This window comes from Myxocyprinus asiaticus, chromosome 29, assembly GCF_019703515.2.
Source record: "Myxocyprinus asiaticus isolate MX2 ecotype Aquarium Trade chromosome 29, UBuf_Myxa_2, whole genome shotgun sequence".
In the NCBI taxonomy this organism is placed as follows: Eukaryota; Metazoa; Chordata; class Actinopteri; order Cypriniformes; family Catostomidae; genus Myxocyprinus; species Myxocyprinus asiaticus.
The window spans coordinates 6,523,460-6,546,632 of NC_059372.1; the positions used below are offsets into that span (position 1 = coordinate 6,523,460).

The window sequence follows — 23,173 nt, forward strand, 5'->3', positions numbered from 1 at the left end:
AGTGAAAGATCTCGCTGCTGAACTTCTTCACTACAATACTACTCGATAACTGGTGAGTGAAATCTGAACATTTACCAGCCAGTGGCGAATCACAGACATTTTAGTCACATAGTGTGAAAATGGTTGATGTACTCGCATTTTAGAGTGTTGCGCATTTAGTAAAAGATTGATTTTAGGATTTAAGAACCGATATCGAGATCGTTCAAATGAAGATTGAATGATGAAATGAAGATATATTTTTTTACCCTTCCCTAATTGTGAATATATTGTCAATATTAATGATGCATCAATACAGAACTGGTGTGCCGATATGATATCCGATTATTTAGAACAACATCTGCCGATACCTTTTTATGCTACATTTTTTACTGCAAATTTAAAAAGAAATTAAGGGAAAGTTAACACCTCTGTTTATCCAAGCAATTGGTTTAATCGCAAAACGGCCAATTATCGGGCGATTAATCGGCCTGGCCGATATATCTGTCAGTCAGTAATCTCTTGGCAATATTTATTATATCAACCAGCCGTAGTATGGATGTGTTCTCCTTCCACTGCAGTGTGCTTAAGTTATTATGGCAACTGGGTGAAGCAGACATCGAAAAAACTAGGTCACAACATGCAATTCACAAAATTGTTTGTGTGTGTGTATGACAAGCTTGGAGTTCACTCTTTCTTTCTCTCTGTCAGCGGTGATTGAGAACATGGCAGAGTTTCGGCCTGGTCTGTGTACAGAAGCTGCTCAGCAGGGTTTGATGCAGTGGCTGCTGAAGAGAATCAAGGTAAGACGATCCATCACACCTGCTCAAGCAACCTCACAACATTGATGGAGAGTAACTAACTAAAAGTAGTGATGTTACTAACTTCATTTTTCAGAAGCGTATAGTTCAGCTTTTCCAGTAACGATCTAAATTTTCCAACATGAAGAAATTGTAGCGCTACATTTGTCACATTATATTGCGAACGCAGCAATGGAAAAAGATATTTAAAGTTGGGAACTTCATGAAAATGAACTAGTTCTCACAAATGATTAACTTTTGCCAGAAATTGCGGTTTTCTTTTTTAAAAGCAAAATACAGTATATAGTTATCACTGTATTTTGACTCCGTTATATAAAGTAGGGTGTTTTCTAGTTGTATTTAGTTTATTTTCTGTATAAATGTATAAGTTCAATGTAATGTCATCCTATACTGATTCAGTCGTAGACAGGGGTTCACTTTGTGTAGAAAGAACCTAGTTGAATTGGGTAAACCCAACAAAATTAGACGTGTCAATGTAACTCAAATAAATCTCTTTTATTTGTTTATGTACTAACTAGTGAAAGTGAATGTTAGCATGCTAAATTACATGCTGTTCGGAAGCACTACAGAATAGTTTTGTCACGGTACCAAAAGTTCAGTAGTCAATACCGATACCAATGACATTTCACGGTTTTCGATACCACAGAAAAATATGCTTATATGATAATGTACTATTGAACACACCAGTTTAGTTATTTTAAATCATTTAATAATTATTTTAATAATTATGATTATTTTCCAAAACTCAGTTTTTTAAAGTTAAATTTAATTTTATCATCAAAAAGGTATCTTAATTCTTAAAACATTTAACAAGTGAAAATAGAACTTGTCATTTGATTTTTTTTGCCAAACATGTATTTAACAGCAGTCTTGCTTGTGATATATTGCTTAATTATTATTATTTGTATTATTATTACAGTGAATATTATATTTTACTATACAGTAATATATTTCTGTCACAATTTCTTCCTGTTCAGACATCTAGCTTTTATTATGAATCGTGCTTTTATTATGACGTGTGTTTTTTGCCGGATAAACAGTTCGTGACATGGCCCAGTCTGTAGGAATGGAACGCACCTTGTGATCTTTGAAGACTTTTAAGTCATGTCTGAAATCTCATCTCTTTACACTGGCATTTGAGTCTTAGAACGATTATTCGACTATTCGGCGATTATTGCAACGATTAATCATTAGCTCTTAACCGACTATTCAGCTTGTGCCTAGACTTAAAATGTTGTATTAAATTACCCACGGCATTACTCACAGCACTCGGCCTGCGGCCGAATCACAGCAGTGCTGATTTAGGGCCATATCACACTCTTGCTCGTGTGATATTGCTTAAATAAGTCGCGAGCCATCACGTTATAATCTAGCTGCATTATAGCTGTGTGCGCTCAAGGGACGAGTGTCCCTGCGACAGTGTGCATCAGCTGGGTGCAGTTTCAATCTCTCCCCCTTAGATCGGGACATTTGTGCAGCTCATAGAAGAGGCGCTGACCGAGGGGTACCTGGGTAGCTCAGCGAGTATTGACGCTGACTACCACCCCTGGAGTCGCGAGTTCGAATCCAGGGCGTGCTGAGTGACTCCAGCTAGCAGTCAATTTCATGTGCGACAACTACCTGTCCTCATCATTAGCTCAAGCTCCACTCTTCAGCATAATGGTAACCCCCAAAAACTCCAACATAACAGCAACTCTTCTAAATCTCAACATAACAAAACACTAACAAGTATCCCCCTGCATAGTTTCAGCAATGCTACATTAACACCACAAAAAATATTCATGTAGTCCTAGCTCAGATGTATTAAGTAAACTTTCATTTTACAAATTTAAATGGAAAGAACGCAATGTAATCAAGTTGTGACATAATGTTCTAGAATTGTGTTGCTTTAGTTAACTTTAAGTTAATTGAGCAAGCAGCAAAAATCCTTTTGAGCATTATTAAATGTATATCAGATGATATTTAATTCTGCAGTCAGAACTAAATCTGATTATGTTTAAACATGTTTTCTTATTTAAATAGTTTTATGTCGTTAGATACTTTTAGTAGCTTATAGTCTAGCTAACTTTTAAAATAGTAGCTTAGGCTGTATTTAACTACTTTCAGTTTTGAGTAGCTTGGTATTACGTCCCCCATCTAGGGGGTGAGGGAGTAATAAAAAAAGGAAATAATTCCAACTCAACCGCCAGACCAAGAAATGCGACAGACGAGGTATTTTTATTGGAGCAATTCTTTAGAATTAAGAGCAGCAGGTTTTCTTTTGGCTTCAGAGCAACCACAGGCCCAAAACAATAAACAAATACCCGCCTAGAAAAATAAGGTAAAATAAATAACCTATCAAATAAAAAGAAAATTACATTCAACTTAACCTGTCTACACGAAACAGTTCTCAAAAGAAAATGGGCAGGTTACCCCTACATACCTAGCTGCATTAAACTAATAAAGAGACAAGTTAAACATGATTGAAAACGGTATAGATCTCTCTCGATCTCTTGTCGTGGCACTGTTGATCTGATGATTGATCTGGAAGCGAAGAGAGAAGTGACCAGCCCAAAGTCACACACAATGGCTCCTTTTTTTTTTTTTTTTTTTGGAATGCCCAATTCCCAATGCGCTCTAAGTCGTCGTGGTGGCGTAGTGACTCGCCTCAGTCCGGGTGGCGGAGGACGAATCTCAGCTGCCTCCACGTCTGAGACCGTCAACCCACGCAACTTATCACATAGCTTGTTGAGCGCGTTGCCACGGAGACATAACGTGTGTGGAGGCTTCGCGCTATCCACTGCGCCATCCACACTCAATTCACCACGCGCCCCGCCGAGAGCGAGAACCACATTATAGCGACCACGAGGAGGTTACCCCGTGTGACTCTACCATCCCTAGCAACCGGGCCAATTTGGGTGCTTAGGAGACCCGGCTGGAATCACTCAGCACGCCCTGGGATTCGAACTAGCGAACTCCAGGGGTGGTAGCCAGCGTCTTTACCAAGCCCCCCCAGATATGGGTATTTTATGCCCGCCACATCAATTAGCCATCCAACCGCCGCTGAGAGGCGGAGCTGTTCAATAAGCCGTTCAATTATTCAATCAGGAGTCAGCAATCCGTTCCTGAGAATCGCACAGCAGAACAAGAGAACACGCATTAGAAGAGTAAAAAACAAAAAACAAACGCAAACCACATTAACACTGGATCGTAACACTTGGTGAAGCTACAGTTTAAGAGTAGCTTTCCCAACACTGCATCACAACTACACATTATTCACTCATTAGCAGGGCTGGGTATTGATACAGATTTCCCGATTCACAAGCTCTCGATTAGATTTCGATTTTATATCGAATCATATGGGTACATTTGTTACAATGTCCATTTTGCTTGCATGTAAAATAAATTCACTCTCAGCTAATGCTCAAGTATAAAGAAACCTTCTAGGCAACGCTTCTAGGTACAATTTTACAAATGACATTTTAAAATTAGTTTTTCATCAAATTGGTCACATTTAAGCTTTTGAATAATTTTGAAATTCAGTCTGTTCCATCAATTTTTAATAGTTGCATATTTTAGTTACGCATTTATTGTTTACATGCATTATTTGTACTATTATATACTGTAAGTAATTACATTGATATGTAGAACACGTGCTTAATCGGTACTGTCTCTTTAAGACTAGCGGTATCAGCCAGTAAGCGCATATAATGATAGAGGATGTGCATGATTTCTTTAGCGCATCTATGTGTGATTAGAATGAAATGTTTCTTTTTTGTTGTTTTTAATAAACAACCGACTGTAAAGAACATAGAGTAAAAGTATATCAGTATATCTGAATTATGTTGGAATTATAATTGTTTCCGAACAGGTTTCCACAAACACTTTGTACCATAAGTTGGCATGTCGGGCTGTTTTGAAAGAGCCACAGGAAATCATCCTACGAATGGCTTATTTATACGGACCCGTTTTTTATCAGGTGGCCTTAACCACTGTGTACTTAAACATTTGATACAATGTACTTATTATGTACATGTTGTTGCATTGTAATTACATTTGTAGTTACACTGTTTACTTGATCCCTAACCCACCCTTACCCCAAAACCTATCCATACCTCAACCTCAGTAGCAGCAAATGTGGGAATAGTTACACAGTAAATACATAGTCTTGTATGTATTTAATGTTAGTACATAGTAGTTAAGGCCACCTTATATAAAGTGTGACCCTTATACTTGTCTTGGCGTATTAAACTGTGGAAGGAGAAAGCATTTTAACATCCAAAAAATAAAACTCTTCACCCTTAACATAATTTCAGGAACTCAAGTCAAAGTGAAGTTGGCTGTACCTTATAATGGATTTAATTCGAAAAATGTATGAGCTGGATTTGAGATTTTCGTAAGCGCTGTAGGGATCACACCAGAATTCACAGTTTTTATCCACGTAAGGTAAAATCCCTTCAGATTTAAAACTGCTGCTGCAGTTTGAGTTACTCTGACAATAGAAACAGACTGAATGGGACTCTGCTGCCAAACCAATTGAAAATGCATGGTTGTTTATCTCCCAAACAGTCCAAGATGCCTTTTGATGCCAATAAGCTGTACTGCAGTGAAATCCTCGCCATTCTTCTGCAAAACAACGACAGTAAGTTTAAAAAGACATTTTTAAAAGAAAGACGAACTGCTTTGAGTTCTCCAGCTTTCCTTCTGTATGTCAAAATGTTTTGTTGCCTGGTTTAAGAATCTAAATTGGAGATTAAGAGTGAATGCAGGAAAAAACAGACAAGACAGTATTGGTTTATAATTTCAGTTTATAATAATAATTATAGTTATCTTATATGATGGTCACATTAAAACTGACTTTGAAACTTTTTACCAAGCCTTCATCATTTCTTTATGGTACTTTTTCAAATGCCTTTTATGTGTAGATTTTATTGTTTTAGTCCCACACCCAGACTTTCAATATTAAACTAAGAAAGGGGCCTGGGTAGCTCGGCGAGCAAAGACGCTGACTGCCACACCTGGAGTGACTCCAGCCAGGTCTCCTAAGCAACCAAATTGGCCCGGTTGCTAGGGAGGGTAGAGACACATGGGATAACCTCCTTGTGGTCGCTATAATGTGGTTCGCTCTCGGTGGGGCGCGTGGTGAGTTGTGCGTGGATACCGCGGAGAATAGCGTGAAGCCTCCACACGTGCTAGGTCTCTGCGGTAACACGCTCAACAAGCCACGTGATAAAATGTGCGGATTGACGGTCTCAAACGCGGAGGCAACTGAGATTCATCCTCCGCCACCCGGATTGAGGTGTCACTACGCCACCACGAGGACTTAGAGCGCATTGGGAATTGGGCATTCCAAATTGAGGAGAAAAATAAAATAAAATTAAATAAATATATATTAAACTAAGAAAATACATTATAAAAATACAAATTAATACATGTTTAAAACTATGATCATCTAAACAAAGAGTAAAATAAACATCAACCATTTCAATATTTATTGTGTGACAATTATTTCTATCAATTTTAAAAAAATTACGACACTAACCAAGTTTCCATCCACTTTTTGCGCTGTTCTGTTATAGACAAAGTGAAAATGCGTAAAAAAATATTTGCGAATATTTGCTCTTTAGCCGTTTCCATACAGAATTTTGTGTATATCGCAAATTGTGTACCTTTCGCGTTCCAGATGTCCAGATATTGAGACAATTTATTGAAACTGGGCATTTTATTTCACATAGCCTAATTGTAATTATAAGGAACATCAGAAGTTGACGTCAAAATGGAGAAGTATGCCTGGGATGATTAGAAGAAGTTGATTGGAATACCTGGCAAAATACAATAGAACTGATGGCATTATAGTGAGCCTGTAATACTATATGACACTCTTGAGTTAAAAATATGGACAGCACGTTCACATTATGTAATTTTGAGTCCCTCCGAAACAAATGTGAAACGTGGGGCAGCGGTGTCCGAACAACACACAAAAACTTCAACACTCCTCTTCACTCTGTTCAAATCATGCAGTTTTGTGTGTTGGCTACTTTTCTAATTTTTCTAACCAAAAGAAATCACGCTCGCTTCTCTTTTACATGTGTAAATAAACACTAGATAGCATGAAATGCTTGAGACAAACATGCATTAGTCCATACTCAACAGCCAGCTTTATCTGCACTCGTTTTTTCAAAGAGATGTTGAAATTTACATAAAACTTTGTCCACCTTGTCCAACAAAAAAGCCATCAATACATGGACTGTTTGAACAAATTTCTGTGTCTTTATAGAACTTTTGGTAGCCTATAATATGACCCCATATAGTTCTGTCATTTATGACTTTATCTGTCTCTGTACACTTGGTATAATATATTTAATTTAAGCTAAAAACTCCCATTTCACTTTTCTCTTGTCTATGTTTACAGTTGAAGTCAGAAGTTTACATACACTTAGGCTGAAGTCATTAAAACTCATTTTTTAACCACTCCACAGATTTCATATTAGCAAACTCTAGTTTTGGCAAGTCGTTTAGGACATCTACTTTGTGCATGACATGAGTAATTATTCCAACAATTGTTTACAGACAGATTTTTTCACTTTTAATTGACTATATCACAATTCCAGTCAGAAGTTTGGAAAATTCCAGAAAATTATATCAAGCCTTTTAGGCAATTAGCCAGTTAGCTTCTGATAGGCTAATTGGAGTCAATTGGAGGTGTACCTGTGGATGTATTTTAAGGCCTACCTTCAAACTCAGTGCTTTGCTTGACATCATGGGAAAATCAAAAGAAATCAGCCAAGCCAAATCAGACCTCCACAAGTCTGGTTCATCCTTGGGAGCAATTTCCAAATGCCTGAAGGTACTATCTGTACAAACAATAGTATGCATGTATAAACACCATGGGACCACGCAGCCATCATACCGCTCAGGAAGGAGACACATTCTGTCTCCTAGAGATGAATGTAGTTTGGTGCGAAAAGTGCAAATCAATCCCAGAACAACAACAAAGGACCTTGTGAAGATGCTGGAGGAAACAGGTAGACAAGTATCTATATCCACAGTAAAACGAGTCCCATATCGACATAACCTGAAAGGCTGCTCAGCAAAGAAGAAGCCACTGCTCCAAAACTGCCTGGTGTCTGGTGTCTTTCCATTGGCTAACATCCACTTCAACACTCGGAGAGCTTAAACGACTGTAAATAATGGGCTTACAGGGCAGATTCACTGTTTGTTTGTTTTTTACCATCATGTCAATTGCACGGGATTAAGATAAACTGTTAATACCGGCACAGGTGTTTTGGTAAAAGATGGCATAATATTTACCGACGTGCGAATGTGCAGTCCATCAAAAGTCTGAAAAACTTCCATCAAGATTGAAGGTAATTTCATTGTCTTTAAAGAAATTGAGGAAAACTCGAGTCTCCTCATCAGTCCAAGTGTTCCTTTCCACTATGCTGTTTGTTGTGAGGACAGATGTAAATTGTCATGACTTTTTTTTTTTTTTTTTTTTGGATTTATGCGCTAAAGTTAAACAGAAAAATATGTCGACACTTGTGAAATTTTATCGAAAATGTATTTTGATGCTCTAAAAAAAATCCTTGGATGGAAATATAATTACTCCCACATAGTAACTTTCCTCAACACCACACCAATTTTGCCACTAATAAAGTTTTTTTTCCAAAAGTTACATGTAGTGTACTTGTTAACCAAGTGGAAAAAATCAAAGGAAATATCTCTTGTGAGCAGAATATTTGTATTGATCGTCATTTCCAATCAAGCTGTAATTTGGCCAAATTATGCAAAAAAGTGTGAGAATATTATTTAATTGTGTGTATTTAGGATATCTAAAATGTTAGCTATGAAATTAGCCTCTGCAAGATATTTTATTTCAAAAACATTAAACTGTAATTTCCAACAGAATTCTATTAAACACAATACAGAATTTGAGATGTGCTGGAAACGACACTGTGATGGGAATTTTCATGACAAAAATTACAAATCTCCTGTGATGCATGAACAATGTTATGTTGGACATTGTTAGTAGACAAATTCAGTTAACTAGTGAGCGTGTGAAATATGTTTTAACAAGACTTTCTAGACATCCACAGGGCTAAAAAGTGCCCGAAGTTGAAGAAACCTCCATCTGCAGTTTAATGATACTGAATGAGATGTAAATAAAATTGCTGAAACTAAATGTATTTGACACCATTTCGAAATATTCAAAAGTATTTTGAGTGAATTCAGTGATGCATGTTTAATTCACTGAAGCTGTGTTTCTCTGTTGTATTGATATTCCTGTGCTATGGTGTGTAATTTTCCTCTTTCTCTCTCTCTCTCTCTCTCTCTCTTTTTAGGATATTATTATCGCACTGAGCTATCATATATCTTCTTTTCTCTTTACGTCTGTCTCTCTCTCTCACTAATTTCTCCCCCTGTCTCTTTCTCTCTGTCTCTCACAGAAACAAGGGAGCTGTTGGGAGAAATGGATGGTATTGACGTATTGCTGCAGCAGCTTTCAGTAAGACCCTCTGTCTGTCTCTCTCTTGTCTATCAGGGCAGCAAACCTCTTTAAATCAACAGTTATGTGAAATCTCAATCTGTGAGGCTCTTCAGAGTTCATCATGACCTGGAGATCATTGGCACTGCTGTTTAGCATGCATTTAGTAGTTATCACACCCATGATGCCTTAAAATGCTGTCATTGTCGGCAGGTCACTTGGTTTTTGAACAGATTAAAAAAAGTACATGCAACATTAAACCGCCTTCTAAGATACCTAAAGTCCAATTTATAAAGCAATTGCAACAAGCTCAGTGAAATAATTCAAAATAGCAGATGAGTTGATTATAATTATATTTAGTTTTGAAAAGTTAAATTGTTCAAAAATAGTTCCATCTAATTAAAGGAATATTTCAGGTTCAATTCAAGTTTAGCACATTTTCTTCCTTTAACAATGGGCCCCATTCACTTACATTGTAAGTGCCTCACTGTAACCTTGATTTTTGCTGCTGCTTTTTTTAAAGAAAAGGAGGGATGAGTTGTAATCAAAATTATGCTACTAATGCTGTCATTTGAGCTTAACTTCTATGGAACCCAGAATATTCCTGTAAATGTGCTATTTCACCCAATATTTGTTATTTAGGCTTCTTACAGTATCATGTTATTAGCTTAGCAACATGCTAACATAATACTTATAAGTTAGCATGAAGAGTGCAAAGGTGATTCTCAAGAAAATGTAATATAGTCATATTTAAGCTCAAATCAATGTGCAGTATATTTTGCATAAAGAAAATAAAGCCTGCAATTAGGACCATTAAGATTTGTTGCATTGCAACATTATTTTCTGGTCACTTAAGCACATTTTACCACCTGTTCATTACCGTGACACATCTGCACATTTTACGTTTACTGTTCCCATTGATTTCAGTGGGAATTCCTGTCATGTTTTTATTGTATTACAGTAAAAAATATGTTGTTGTACAATGATTTCCTACATTAAAATCAACGCAGTACTAAAGGCTGATTTATACTTCTGCACTGAACCTACGGCATAGCCTACGTGCAGCTGTGGTGGTTATGGCGTAGCCTGACGTGCACCCCTTCAAATATGTAACTGCGCATCATGTCAACGCAGACAACAACAGCTTTGATTGGTCCGCTGTGTTACCAGAGACCGCCCACAGCATGATAAGAAATGATCTGCAGTAGCGCTGCATTTTCTCCAAGATTATTTTATCTTTGCATTTATATCCACTGATCAGTGATCGTGTCACATTGTGTTTGAACCCGTTTCGTTTTTTGTGAGCATCTGCTGTTTTTATATTCTGTTTTATATGAACAAGTGAAAACGTGACAAAAGACACTACTGTTTACATCTAATAAAACTTTTTCTGGGGTCTTTTACTCTATATACTGTACACTCACCGGCCACTTTATTAGGAACACCTGTACATCTACTTATTCATACGATTATCTAATCAGCCAATCATGCAGATACGGGTCAGGAGCTTCAGTTAATGTTCACATCAACCATCAGAATGGGGAAAATATGTGATCTCAGTGATTTGGACCGTGGCATGATTGTTGGTGCCAGATGGGCTGGTTTGAGTATTTCTGTAACTGCTGATCTCCTGGGATTTTCACGCAGTCTCTAGAGAGTATAGAGAATGGTGCAAAAAACAAAAAACATCCAGTGAGCATGTTTTCTGTGGATGAAAAGCCTTGTTGATGAGAGAGGTCAACAGAGAATGGCCAGACTGGTTCGAACTGACAGTTTTGTTAAAGCGACAGTACTGGTTTTTAGCAAGTTTTCAACAAATCAATATAAATACTTGTAAATAGTACAAATGATGCAATTAAACAATAGAAATGTAACAAATATTATATATGCAATATAATATCATATTGCATTGATTTGTTAATTATTATTGTATTTTTTTAAACATAAAATATAATTAGTAAAATGAATATTTTTGTAATGTACCTAGTAAGAAGGTTCAGTTTCATTTAATTTGGGATGCTGCCTTAGAAGGTAGCTGCCTAGACAGTAGACAACTCATTAGTTGTTTTTACCAGAGCTATTGTTTAATTGTCGTTTTAATTGTTGATTTTACCAAGATCATGCCATTGCAAATCTACTTAATCACATACACATACAGAGTGAATACTTTTTTTGTTTTTTTTGGCCTGATCAAAATATATTTATTTACTTTTATTCGTCATTAACAACATGTTTTAATCAGTTATTAACGTTTTTACCACAGGTATTTAAACGTCATAATCCGTCCACGGCAGAGGAACAGGAAATGATGGAAAACCTGTTTGACGCTCTCTGTTCCTGCCTTATGCTGCCGGCCAATCGTGATCGATTCCTCAGGGGGGAGGGGCTTCAGCTCATGAACCTCATGCTCAGGTCTGTTTCTGATTAGTTGGGAGCGTTTATGCTCTTGTGGTGTTAAATTCCTTTGAATTCTAATTTCAGGAAGAGGACAGCATTGATAGGCTGTTCTCAGTTTTTTTAAACGATGACTTTGTTTTCGGCCAGACCGATATAAACGTGTGCACTCTGATGAGGAAATTGCATGAAGTCAGACAATCAGATTGGAGCTTGCTTATTTTTATACAGCTCTTGTCATATTATGTCAAATTAAAATGCAGACTATAACATGATTCACTGATGTCATGACACGCAGCTGCAGTAGTAATCGTGCGGTGAAGACAAAATCAATATCTCATTATAGACATGCAAAATCTTTAAATCCAGCACCTTATCAATTTCCTTTATAATTTCATTGATCTGCATAAGAGAGAGAACATTCATGTCACTATAGTGTTTACGTCTCTTGTTTTTTTATTTTATTACTTTTAAGTTCGTTAGATTAAAAATTGTTTGTTTGTACTAATATGGCATCACTTTTTCTGTTAAGATTTAATAGATTTAAAGATTAATTTTAAAACTGATTGGAATTGAGTTATTGAGTTAATATTTTATTTTCAATTATCGCGTCACTTTTCTGTATTTTTTTATAGTCTCCTAAAAACCTTTTATATTTTTTATTTTATTATACATTTTTTATTATAGAGTCTTCTATAAACTTTTTTATTTGATTTGTTTTTATATTCATCTATATGTTTCATTTTTTTATTTTCAATTGTCACCTTTCTCCATATTTTAAATACATTTTAATTTAATTAGTAACTTTCACATCACTATTTTAAATAGATGTTTTTTATTTTCAATTATTACGTCACCTTTTCAGAATTTTTGTAATCTCCTAAAAACTTTCATTTTATTTTTTAGATTTTTATTGTATGTTATTATTTTATATATTCATCTGTAAGTTTCTTTTTTATTTTCAGTTGTCACCTTTCTCCATATTTTTAATAGTTTTTAATTTAATTATTCATTTTTAATAGATTTTTATTTTATTTTCAGTTATCACGTCACTTTTTCTGTATTTTTATGGTCTCCTTAAAACATTCCTTTTTATTTTTTATTTTATTTTTTATTCATCTTTAAGTTCCTTTTTTTTTTTTCAATTATGTCACCTTTCTATGTATTTAAAAAAAAAACATGTTTTATTTAATTAGTAATTTTCACATCACTATTTGTAAGATTTTTACATTTTATTTTCAATCACGTCACTTCTATATTTTAAAGTCTCCTAAAAACTTTCATTTTATTATATTTTATTTTATTATATTAAATTTAAGCCCAATCATACTGAGTCTTCTAAAAACTTTCATTTTATTTTTTTAATTCATCTTTAAGTTTCATTTTTTTTTTTTGTCACCTTTCTCTGTATTTTTAATAGATTTTATTTTCTTTCAATTTTCACATCCCTATTTTTAATAGATTCTTTTAAAAATTGATTTTGTGTTTATTTTGTTTTATTTATATTTTTAATTTTTCTCTCTATTTTTTAAATTCTCTTTTTCACTTCTGTCTTGCCTTGACATCTTAAATATTTTCCCCCAGTGTAGATAAACTGTGTCGTTTGTCATTGGCGAATGAAAGAAGTGCCAGTGTGATGGACAGCTACATTTCCCTTGAGCTGTGATAGTCAGTCGTCGTACTGTCCTCTGTCTGGGAACTCCAGTTTTCATAGTCAAAGCTGGTGTTTCCTATTTTATACACAAGAGCCCTCGGGGTTGATCAGTAATTTTTCATTTTAATTTTTCCAATCTGTGTGTTTAAATTCAGCATTAACAAACAAAGCACCCAAATTGTGGTTTAAATCATAATTTTTAATTGCGTTTTGAAGCTTGAGTGGCATTTAAATGGTTTTGTAGTGAAATATTTAATGAAATACTGCTTTTTATCATTGTTTTGAATTCATTTAGATGTATTACTTGCGTTTAGTTTAAATTTATGCATCCAACTTGATGCCGACATCATAATTGAGTCTCATTGTTTTTGTGCTAGAAGAAAAGTGCTTTTGGTTTTTTAATAATAAAGAGATTTTTCCCTTCAGTAGCTTTAATGTACTGTAGTTAGCAACTTGTTGTTAGTAACTTGTAGTGTAGCTAACTACTTTTTCAAAGGTTTAGCTTGACTGTAGTTTGTCTACTTTAGATAATGAGTTGCACGTAGCAACAGTTTCAAAGTAGCTTCCTCAACGCTGCCAGATAAAGAGCTGTGATTGACCCAGTTTCATTGTGTGGCTCTTCATGATCTGTGTCCAGGGAGAAGAAGATGTCTCGGGTCAGTGCTTTGAAGGTTCTGGATTATGGAATGATCGGTCCAGAAGGTTCTGATAACTGTCACAAGTTTGTGGACATCCTGGGCCTCCGAACGATATTTCCTCTCTTCATGAAGACGCCCAAGAAGATGAGGAAAGTCAGAATATCAGACAAGGCACATGAAGGTTTGTAAAAATGTCTTATCTTAAGTATTTAACTGCATAAGAGGACGTTCAGATCGAACATGTTTTTGAGCTAAAAAAAATCTAGACTCTATGAAACAAATGGAAAAGATGCATTTTGCAAAGCTAATGCTTTTTTTTAACACGACGCAACATCTAAAACATGCAGCACTCTTGTGGAAGACGCTAAAAAATCAGCTACGGTCAAAGACGTCTGTCTAGCACATTTACATTCACACGTATTACGTGTTCAGTCTATAGGCATGCGCGCGAGTACTTCAAAACATCGCGCGAGACATTCAAAACTATTTGAGTTTATTGACGCTTCTCCAGCAAAGTGTAGATTTACTGCATCACTACCACGACCAGCGATCGCCATCTTCATTGTTTGTATTCACCAATCTGTGGAAGAATGCTTGTGTGTGTGTATATATATATATATATATATCATTATTATTCACAAGATAGGAAGTTGGGGACACGATGCTGACCGGGCACGCTCCATATAGTCGCATCTATTGGCATAGATTTTTGCAGATAACCGATAGTCCCAAAAAGCAACTATCACCACCAATTTATATGTAAAACCGATATATTGGTCTGCCTCTAATAGTAACCACCCAGAACACCCTAGCAACTGCATCAATTTTTCCATTGGCAAGCACCACTCTTATTTCCTTTAGAAAACGTAGGAATCTAGTTTGTCAATATTATTTTCTCCTATCCATGCAGTCTTGCTTACATTAGCAGAAAGCTGTTTTGGAGGCAGAGAAAGTTATTACAGATTTAATAAGACAAGCAACATTTATTCAGAATGTAAATAGAGCTACATTCTGATTTCATGTCGCCATTAATCTCATACAAAGTGCTTGTACCTCCATGAAAAAACAGCGCCTTTATTTTCAACACACGTTTTCTTTGGTTTCAAGCAAGTCCAGAATTCTCTTCTCTCCTACATTCTCTGTTTGGCCTGAAATCTAATATTTTTTTCTCACCACTTATATTCTCTTAGAAAAATGGATTTAGTTTGGTAGAGTTGCTCAATTAGCAGGAAACACACACACTCTCACACACACACAGAGGCGTTTTAATATCACGAGTTCACAGTAATATCTTTTTCTCAGCCATTATTTACAGTTCATTCGGCAGTTTATTCCACAGGGACTGAACTCTGCGGCAGCTGCCGTTATTGTTTTGCCACCGTGGTACAAATAACCGTCTCCTCACACCATTCTTAATGGTTATTAAAGCCTGGAATGAGAGAACCAGAGACAGAGAGGCTGCGTCTCAATTCGACGGCTTCTACTACACCTTAGGGCTCTGATGGAGTATTTGACAGATAGAAATGCATAAGATGCTTTTTGAGAACGTGGAAAAAGCGGAGTCTGTTTGAAATCAAGCTGAAATAGACCTTTTGTCAGGGTATATGTCAAATTTAACTGTACGAGAATAAACCCGTTTTAACAGGTCTAGGTCTAATTTTAACAATCTGTGCTTTCCAGAGTTTATACACTCGTCTATACATTTGTACAACATTTCAAGTGTATAGACGACCTTAAAAGTACATACTTCGCAGGTGAGGGGCAATACCTTTGGGTATGTATTAAGCCAATACGTTATTATTGGGAAGTACAACTAATCATAAAAAGTGTCTTGATAACACAAAAACCCTTTGTTGTGTACTTGTTTGCGTTTGAATATGTGTTAGCATCTAGCTAAACTCATTATCATAAATTCATTATTACTTTAAGGTTCATACCTTTATAAACTGCTGTAGCCATTTGGGCTTGCGTTCCTCGCCATTCTGCAATTTTTCAAAAATGTGCATAGAAGCACACTACGATAATCCACCCCAAATAGGACGACATCCTAGCACCTTAGGCATACCATTTTCATACAGCCCTCTACACTGCGAGTAAATCACTCACATATGCATCCTAATTTTGCGCTATGCGACTAAAATATGCCCGTTATTAGTCACTGGCTAGTAAATATTCAGATTTCACTCGCCAGTGATTGAGTTGTGTAGTGGTGAAGAACTTAAGCACAGCGAACATAAATAAAAATAATAAAAAGCTGAATTCAGCCTCGTCTTTCACTGCGTGTTGTGTCTTGTGCGCATGCACTCTGAAGGACTTATTTGGCTGCAGTGGGTCCGAAAGTGTTGTAATCACACTGTCACCATCGCTTTAGTTGAGCCATGATATGCCATAGTTACATTTATATTGCGTTTAACAACATCAACTCTTATTTTGTTTAAACTTTTCCACGGACTGTTTTCACAACATTCTCCATTTTTCAGCATGGCTACAGACCAGTGTAACGCGCCTGTTAGACGTTTGTTAGAGGGTAAAATTGCTGCAAAACTCGAGCTTGTAGATTTCGAATTTGAGAACGTAAGTCAGAATCATCATTGTGCAAGTAAAAGTTTCCTTCTGACTTGTTTTGTGTATTTTGTGTCCAAAGACAAGATCCACACACTCCGTTTTCATTTCGTATCTCTCTTAATATACTTTCTGTTGATTACAGTCAGTCGGTGATCAAAGAGTAAAAATTAAACAATTCCAATCTTACATTGCACGGATGAGGGAAAAACCACCATGCAACTTCTCTCTCATTAATGTGCGCTCCGCTAATTCATCCGTAAACATTTGTTTGCGGAGCTGCCGGTTCTCTTAAAGAGACAGTACCATTTTAGCACTTGTTAATGAATGTAAACTCAATTAAATCGTGACGTGCATATACACAAACATTTAACAAAATGTAGTAATTTAAGTGTAATGTGTACATATAAATATTTAAAGGGACAATCATACATTAAGAAATATTTACTTCAACAAACATTGTAATTATGGAAGAATTTGATAAAAAGGCTCTATGCAGGGTTTTTTTGGTAATGGTAATTTTGACACATTATTATTATTTTTATAATACAATGAGTATTATTGAGTGAGTATTATTCCAATTATTGTTATATGTGTAATTCTGTTTTCATTATAAGGTTCAAATCTTGTGAATTTGGACAAAAATAATGACATTTTTAAACAGTGACAACAGCTTGTATCATTTCATTAATATAAATGCAATTTCATGACATCATATAAATTGATAGAATGTAAAATTTGTACTTTAAAAAAAAAAAAAAGAGCTTAAAAAGCACGTGATTGAAATAAATGTCCAAATATTTAACTTCATTCTAGAAAATGCAATTTCTTTTTTTCTTTTTTTTTGGGGGGGGGGGTGTTGAAATATGACCTGGTCATTTCTTTTAGATTCCCCTTTAAATCTGTCAGAAAATGTTTCTAACAACTCCAATATGATCTCAAATATCATTGTACCACTAATTTCAATAATGAAATCGCAAATGAGAGATTCTCACGAAACCTGTCAAGAGAAAGCCCTGTTCCTATTTTACTCCAAAAATCAAAAGAAACTAATAAGAATTTCTATTTTGCATATGGAAAATTAAGCCATTTTAGGGCCATTGAGATTTTACCCCCTAACTTTTGTTACCGCAGTGTGAAAAAAATAAGATCATTATGATTATTCTCATTTCCGCAACCTTTAATTTTCGCTGATTTTAATTTAGAAAGACATTGTAAACAGCGTCTTTTTTACTGTAATATATTTGTAAAAAATGAATGTGTTAGAGAAATAAGAATCATCATTGAAAACAATGGGAATAGTATAAGTAATATATCCAGATGCATTACGGTAATGGTAATTGGGTGGTTAAATGTGCTTAAGTGTCCTTAAAATAATGTCATAATAAAAAGAAATTCACATTTGTTTGTTTTTTGTGAGAATCACCCAAATGTTAAGCTTAAGCAAGTTTGTTCTCAGCAGTAGCTATTTACCCTTGAAAACAAGTACTTTTGCAGTTTTTTGACAAATTAAGTTGCGTTTGTTGTCTTAAAAACAACAGTTGTGTTTTGTCCTGCTCATGTGAAATATGGTTGGTTTCAGATTGCACGGCCATCAGTCATCTCTGTCCTCTTTAACTTCTTAATTATTGACGTCTGTGCGGAGACAAAGAGTCTTTAGAAGGACGCAGTGGTGTCGAACAGATTAATTAATTATCAGCTTTCAAGACAGAGAGTTTGAGTAATTAAACAGCTAAGCTCTTACGCCCAACAGTGAAAGTACAGATTGATTCCTGTAAAATCCCCTTTGAAATTTACTCGACTCCATGAGGAGGGACTGGATGCTTGCATTTGCATTCGTAATGAGCTAATCAGGCAAATCTCTTTCCGTTTACAAACATAACTGAGTAGAAACATTTACAAAAGATAGATATTTGCTCTGTTCTAATATCTAGAAAGCTCCCTCCATAGGCCGCATTTTAAGGTATCATAGATGAGCTCCTGACAGAAGGCATCTAAATTATACTGCCTCCTAAAGGCCAAAGTATAGTTTGGTTTTCTGCTTGCCACTATGTCTCATGCACAGTGCGTCTGATGCAAGTTTCATCGTCAGCATAGTATGTGCGGACTGTCTCCATAGAGCACTCAACCTTGTGCAAGACGTGACAGCGCACAGAAAAAGGAAGTATACGCTAGCCTTAAGATAGCAGAGTGGTGCGTGAGTTGCTGCTTGTTTCTGAAGTTACAAATTTGCCTTAGTTCCCTTAGAAGGTAGCTGCCTATGTAGGCAGTAGTCAGCAAGGTAGCTTACAAGGATTTAGAACAGAGCTATTGTGTTGTGTGTCATCGTATTGTGCTCAGGCCTATTGACGAAAACCAACTGAAAAGTTTATTAAAAACTTAAGAGTTTTGGGCTGTACATCACAACAGATTAAAAAGCAAATTTACGGCATCCTTCTTTTGTATAGGGAACTTTTAAATGGACTATCCGCAAATAAACAGTCTTGACAGACATGAAGAAAAAAGACAGTGGCATTAATCTTGTAGTCTTTTTTTCTGCTTGAGCAAAACAGCGTGAAGAGTACTTGGTCCGCTTTCACTTAACAAGAGCTGTTTCAGCAGAATAATTACATGTCATTTGAGCTGAAAAGTGGAATAATGAAAACGGGAGACTGAGATTGTCAGGATGTTTTAGCTAATGATATGTTGTTGTGTGAAACAATGACATGATGTTTTTTCAAAGTTGCGACATGCTGAATGTTTCGCAGTAACTGTGAACGCAGAACTCTTCTTGGTCATGGGAAAACACATCAACCAATTTTTGCTGGTTTAAACTTCCCCAGTATGAAATTTTAAAAATGATTTCTGCTTAACTAGAGAGCGAGGAATACAGAGCGAGTCTCAAGAAAATGGCTTTGTAGCTGAAGGTTTGTGTGTTCCGTGAGAGCCGCAGGGATGAAGGTCTCCTCTGACAGTGTAGCTTCTGAGGAGCTGCCTCAGGCTGAAAGAGATGAATGTTCACAGGTCTAATACTTTCTAATGGAGACTCTTCCCTGTCTGGATAATTCTGAATTTCCATAGAAACGAAAGTCTTGATCTAAAAAGTTTCTTAGTTCTTTGAAAACAGATTTGGTATGTTAATAAACAGATCCTGGTTATTAACAGACTAAATAAACTAAATAGAATTAATGATCTATCTAGCACTTTATAGATCTATCCAGTAGGGGTGTAACGGTACATGTATTCATCCCGAACCGTCACGGTACTGACATCACGGTTCGGTGCATGCAGTCAGACGAAGAATACATCTGAGTCAGTCACAGGCGATCCACTCCAATCCAGAAGGGGGCACGGGCGGTAATGCAACACTGTTTGCTAACCGCCACAACAGGAAAAAGAGCACAAGAAGAAGAGACCATCTATGCACCAACCCAAAAAAGAATGGCTTCTCCTAATGCACAAGTTTTATTTTTCATTATTCTATTTATTTTGTACTTTTATAACACAAGAGATGTTTTTCAGATTTGTAGCTGATTGTGACCAAATACCTTTTGTTTTTTTATCAACCCTACAAAAAAATATGGCCTATGCAAGAGTGCATTCTGTTTACTGCTTAGTGCTTAATACACTAAAGAAGTCTGTACTGTACCAACTACCTCAGGGGGGACTAAATGCCGCTAGGTGGAACAAACTGTAATTTTCACTACTGTCTGTTCAAAATAAATGAAAAGAACCCTAGCATTTGGGATTTGTTGCTTTTTCCTGTTGAACCGAACTCGTATCGAACCGTGAGCCCAAAACCGAGGTATGTACCGAACCGTGACCTCTGTGTACCGTTACACCCCTACTATCCAGTGCTCTATCGGCCTACATAGTGATCTATCTAGCGCTCTATCGATCTACCTAGCACTTTATCAATTTATCTAGCAATTTATCAATCTATCTAGTGCTCTATCGATCTATTTATCAATCTTTCTAGCGCTCTATCAATCCTAGCGATTTATCGATCTAACTCTATCAGTCCTTCTAGCACTCTGTCGATCTATCAGCGCTCTATCGATCTGTCCAGCGCTCTATCGATATATCCATCTATCCAGAGCTCTATCGAATTATCTAGCGATCTATCCAGCCCTCTATCGATCTATTGATCTATTCAGTGCTTTATTGATCTATCCAGGGCTCTATCGATATATCCAGCACTCTATTGCTCTATCCTGTGCATTATCAATTTATCCATCTATCCAGCGCTCTATCAATCTATCGAGCGCTCTATCGAAATATTAATCTATCTAGCGCTTTATCGATCTGTCCAGCGCTCTATAAATCTATCTATTGATCTGTCTATCGATCTATCCAGCTCTCTATCAATCTGTCTTTCCAGCGCTCTATTGATCTATTCAGTGCTTTATTGATCTGTCCAGGGCTCTATCAATATATCCACCTATCCAGCGCCCTATTGATCTATCCAGCGCCCTATTGATCTATCCAGCGCCCTATTGATCTATCCAGCGCTCTATTGATGTATCCAGCGCTCTATCCATCTGTACAGCGCTCTATCAATCTATCCAGCACTCTATCGATATATTAATCTATCTAGCGCTTTATCGATCTATCCAGCGCTCTATCAATCTATCTTTCCAGCGCTCTATCAATCTATCTATTGACCTGTCTAGCGCTCTATCTGTTTATCGATCTATCCAGTGCTCTGTCGATCTATGCAGTGATCTATCCAGTGCTGTATCGATATATTAATCTATCTAGCGCTTTATCGATCTATCCAGAGCTCTGTCAATCTATCTTTCAATCTTTCCAGCGCTCTATCAATCAAGCGCTCTGTCGATCTATCCAGTGCTCTATCAATCTATTTAGTGCTCTATCTATCTATCAATCTATCCAGTGCTCTATTGATATATCCATCTTTCCAGCGCTCTATCGATCTATCCAGCGCTTTGTTGATCTGTCCAGTGCTCTATCAATCTATCGATCTGTCAGTGCTCTATCTATCCAGCGCTCTATTAATCTGTCATCTATCCAGCGCTCTATCGATCTATCCAGCGCTCTATCTATCTATTGATCTATCCAGAGCTCTATTGATATATCCATCTTTCCAGCGCTCTATCGATCTATCCAGCTCTTTGTTGATCTATCCAGTGCTCTATCAATCTATCGATCTGTCAGTGCTCTATCAATCTATCCAGTGCTCTATTGATCTGTCATCTATCCAGTGCGCTCTCGATATTTCCAGCACTCTATCGATATATCCATCTATCAGCGCTCAATCAGTCTATCTTTCGATCGCTCTCTCGATATATCCAGCGCTCTATCGATATATCCATCTATCCAGCGTTCTATCTGTCAGTGCTCTATCAGTCTATCTTTCGATCTTTCCAGCACTATATCAGTCTGTCTATAAATGTATCTAGCGCTTATCGATCTATCCAGGGCTCTCGATCTATCCAGCATGCTATCGATCTAACCAATGCTCTATTGATATATCCATCTATCCAACAATCTATCAATCTATCCAGCACACTAATCAGCGCTCTGTCGATATATCCATCTATCCAGCGCTCTATTGATCTATCCCGCGATCTATCTAGTGCTCTATCTAGTGCTTTATTTATCTAGCGCTCTATCTATCTAGCTTTCTCTCTTTTGCTCTCACTCTCCCTTGTGCTCTCTCTTTAGCACTCTCTCTTTCTTTAGCTTTCTATCTATTTAACTACCATAAATGTACACTCAAGAAAATAGAAATGTCATGAAACTGTCTTTCATATATACTGTATATACTCATAATTCTGTGTACATTAGGTACTGATCAGTTAAGCAATATATAATGTTTGGTTATCACTTTTAATGAGTATTATTTCAGAGTTGTGACATTGCAGTTAGCACACATACTCTGATGCGAATCCTCTGCCAGACCCAGAAATGCCAACAACTGAAATTAGGTAAATAAAAGGTGTAAAAATATATATTTTAAGTTGTCTGCAGACTGTTGGCTTCTACTGTAGTCAGTATCAGCGTTATAGTAGCAAGTGTCCAATAGCTCAAAAGATGGTCATTCTGTGTGACTGATCACTTATTAGTCAAAGCAGGGGATTCTGAGCATTTAAGACTAAATTACTCTAGGGGTTTTTACAAATGTCTTCAGTAATATCAATTCTTTCGAGAGATGTTAGACAACCTTTAAGACAATTTGCTTGGTCATCTCAACAGTGACTTGAGATTGCCAAAATGTGAACTGAGCTGATTGTAGAGGGAAAAGCAGCTGTTCATTTATTTCTAATGATTGTCTTTTAACTGCTTTTTAATCTCTACCGGACATGTAATAATTGCGGTAAGTGCTTCAATTGCTTTGCTCAATTGAATCAAAAGCGTTTGTGTAATTGTGCTGATCTCCAGAGCTCTGTTAATTCTCCTGTTTGAAATGAAACTTGGAATCAGATTATTGTTCTCGCTTTTCTCAGAGGTTTTTCTAAGGGATACTTCATTGAAAATTAGCTGCTCTTTTTTTTTTTTTTGCGGATTCGTACCGTGATAATGTGGTAATCCGCTTTGTTTTGGGGGATGTTCTTACACAAAGGAAACTCCTTTGGCTTGTCACTGCATATGAGCTAGTGCACATGCTAGACGTTTTGCCGTTTTGAAAATCCAGGTATGGTCTTAATGGAATAGTTTACGT

The 23,173-nt window shown here is 36.4% G+C and overlaps 1 protein-coding gene across 1 annotated transcript in view; it reads left to right on the forward strand.

Moving 5' to 3' along the window:
• Window positions 1–23,173, forward strand: part of LOC127419644 (beta-catenin-like protein 1) — an 82,807-nt gene that overhangs the window by 21,971 nt on the left and 37,663 nt on the right. The window contains exons 7-11 of the mRNA XM_051661214.1: window positions 688–779; window positions 5,346–5,418; window positions 9,224–9,282; window positions 11,525–11,673; window positions 13,947–14,128. Coding sequence (XP_051517174.1) covers window positions 688–779; window positions 5,346–5,418; window positions 9,224–9,282; window positions 11,525–11,673; window positions 13,947–14,128 — 555 coding nt within the window. The remainder of the gene's footprint in view (window positions 1–687; window positions 780–5,345; window positions 5,419–9,223; window positions 9,283–11,524; window positions 11,674–13,946; window positions 14,129–23,173) is intronic.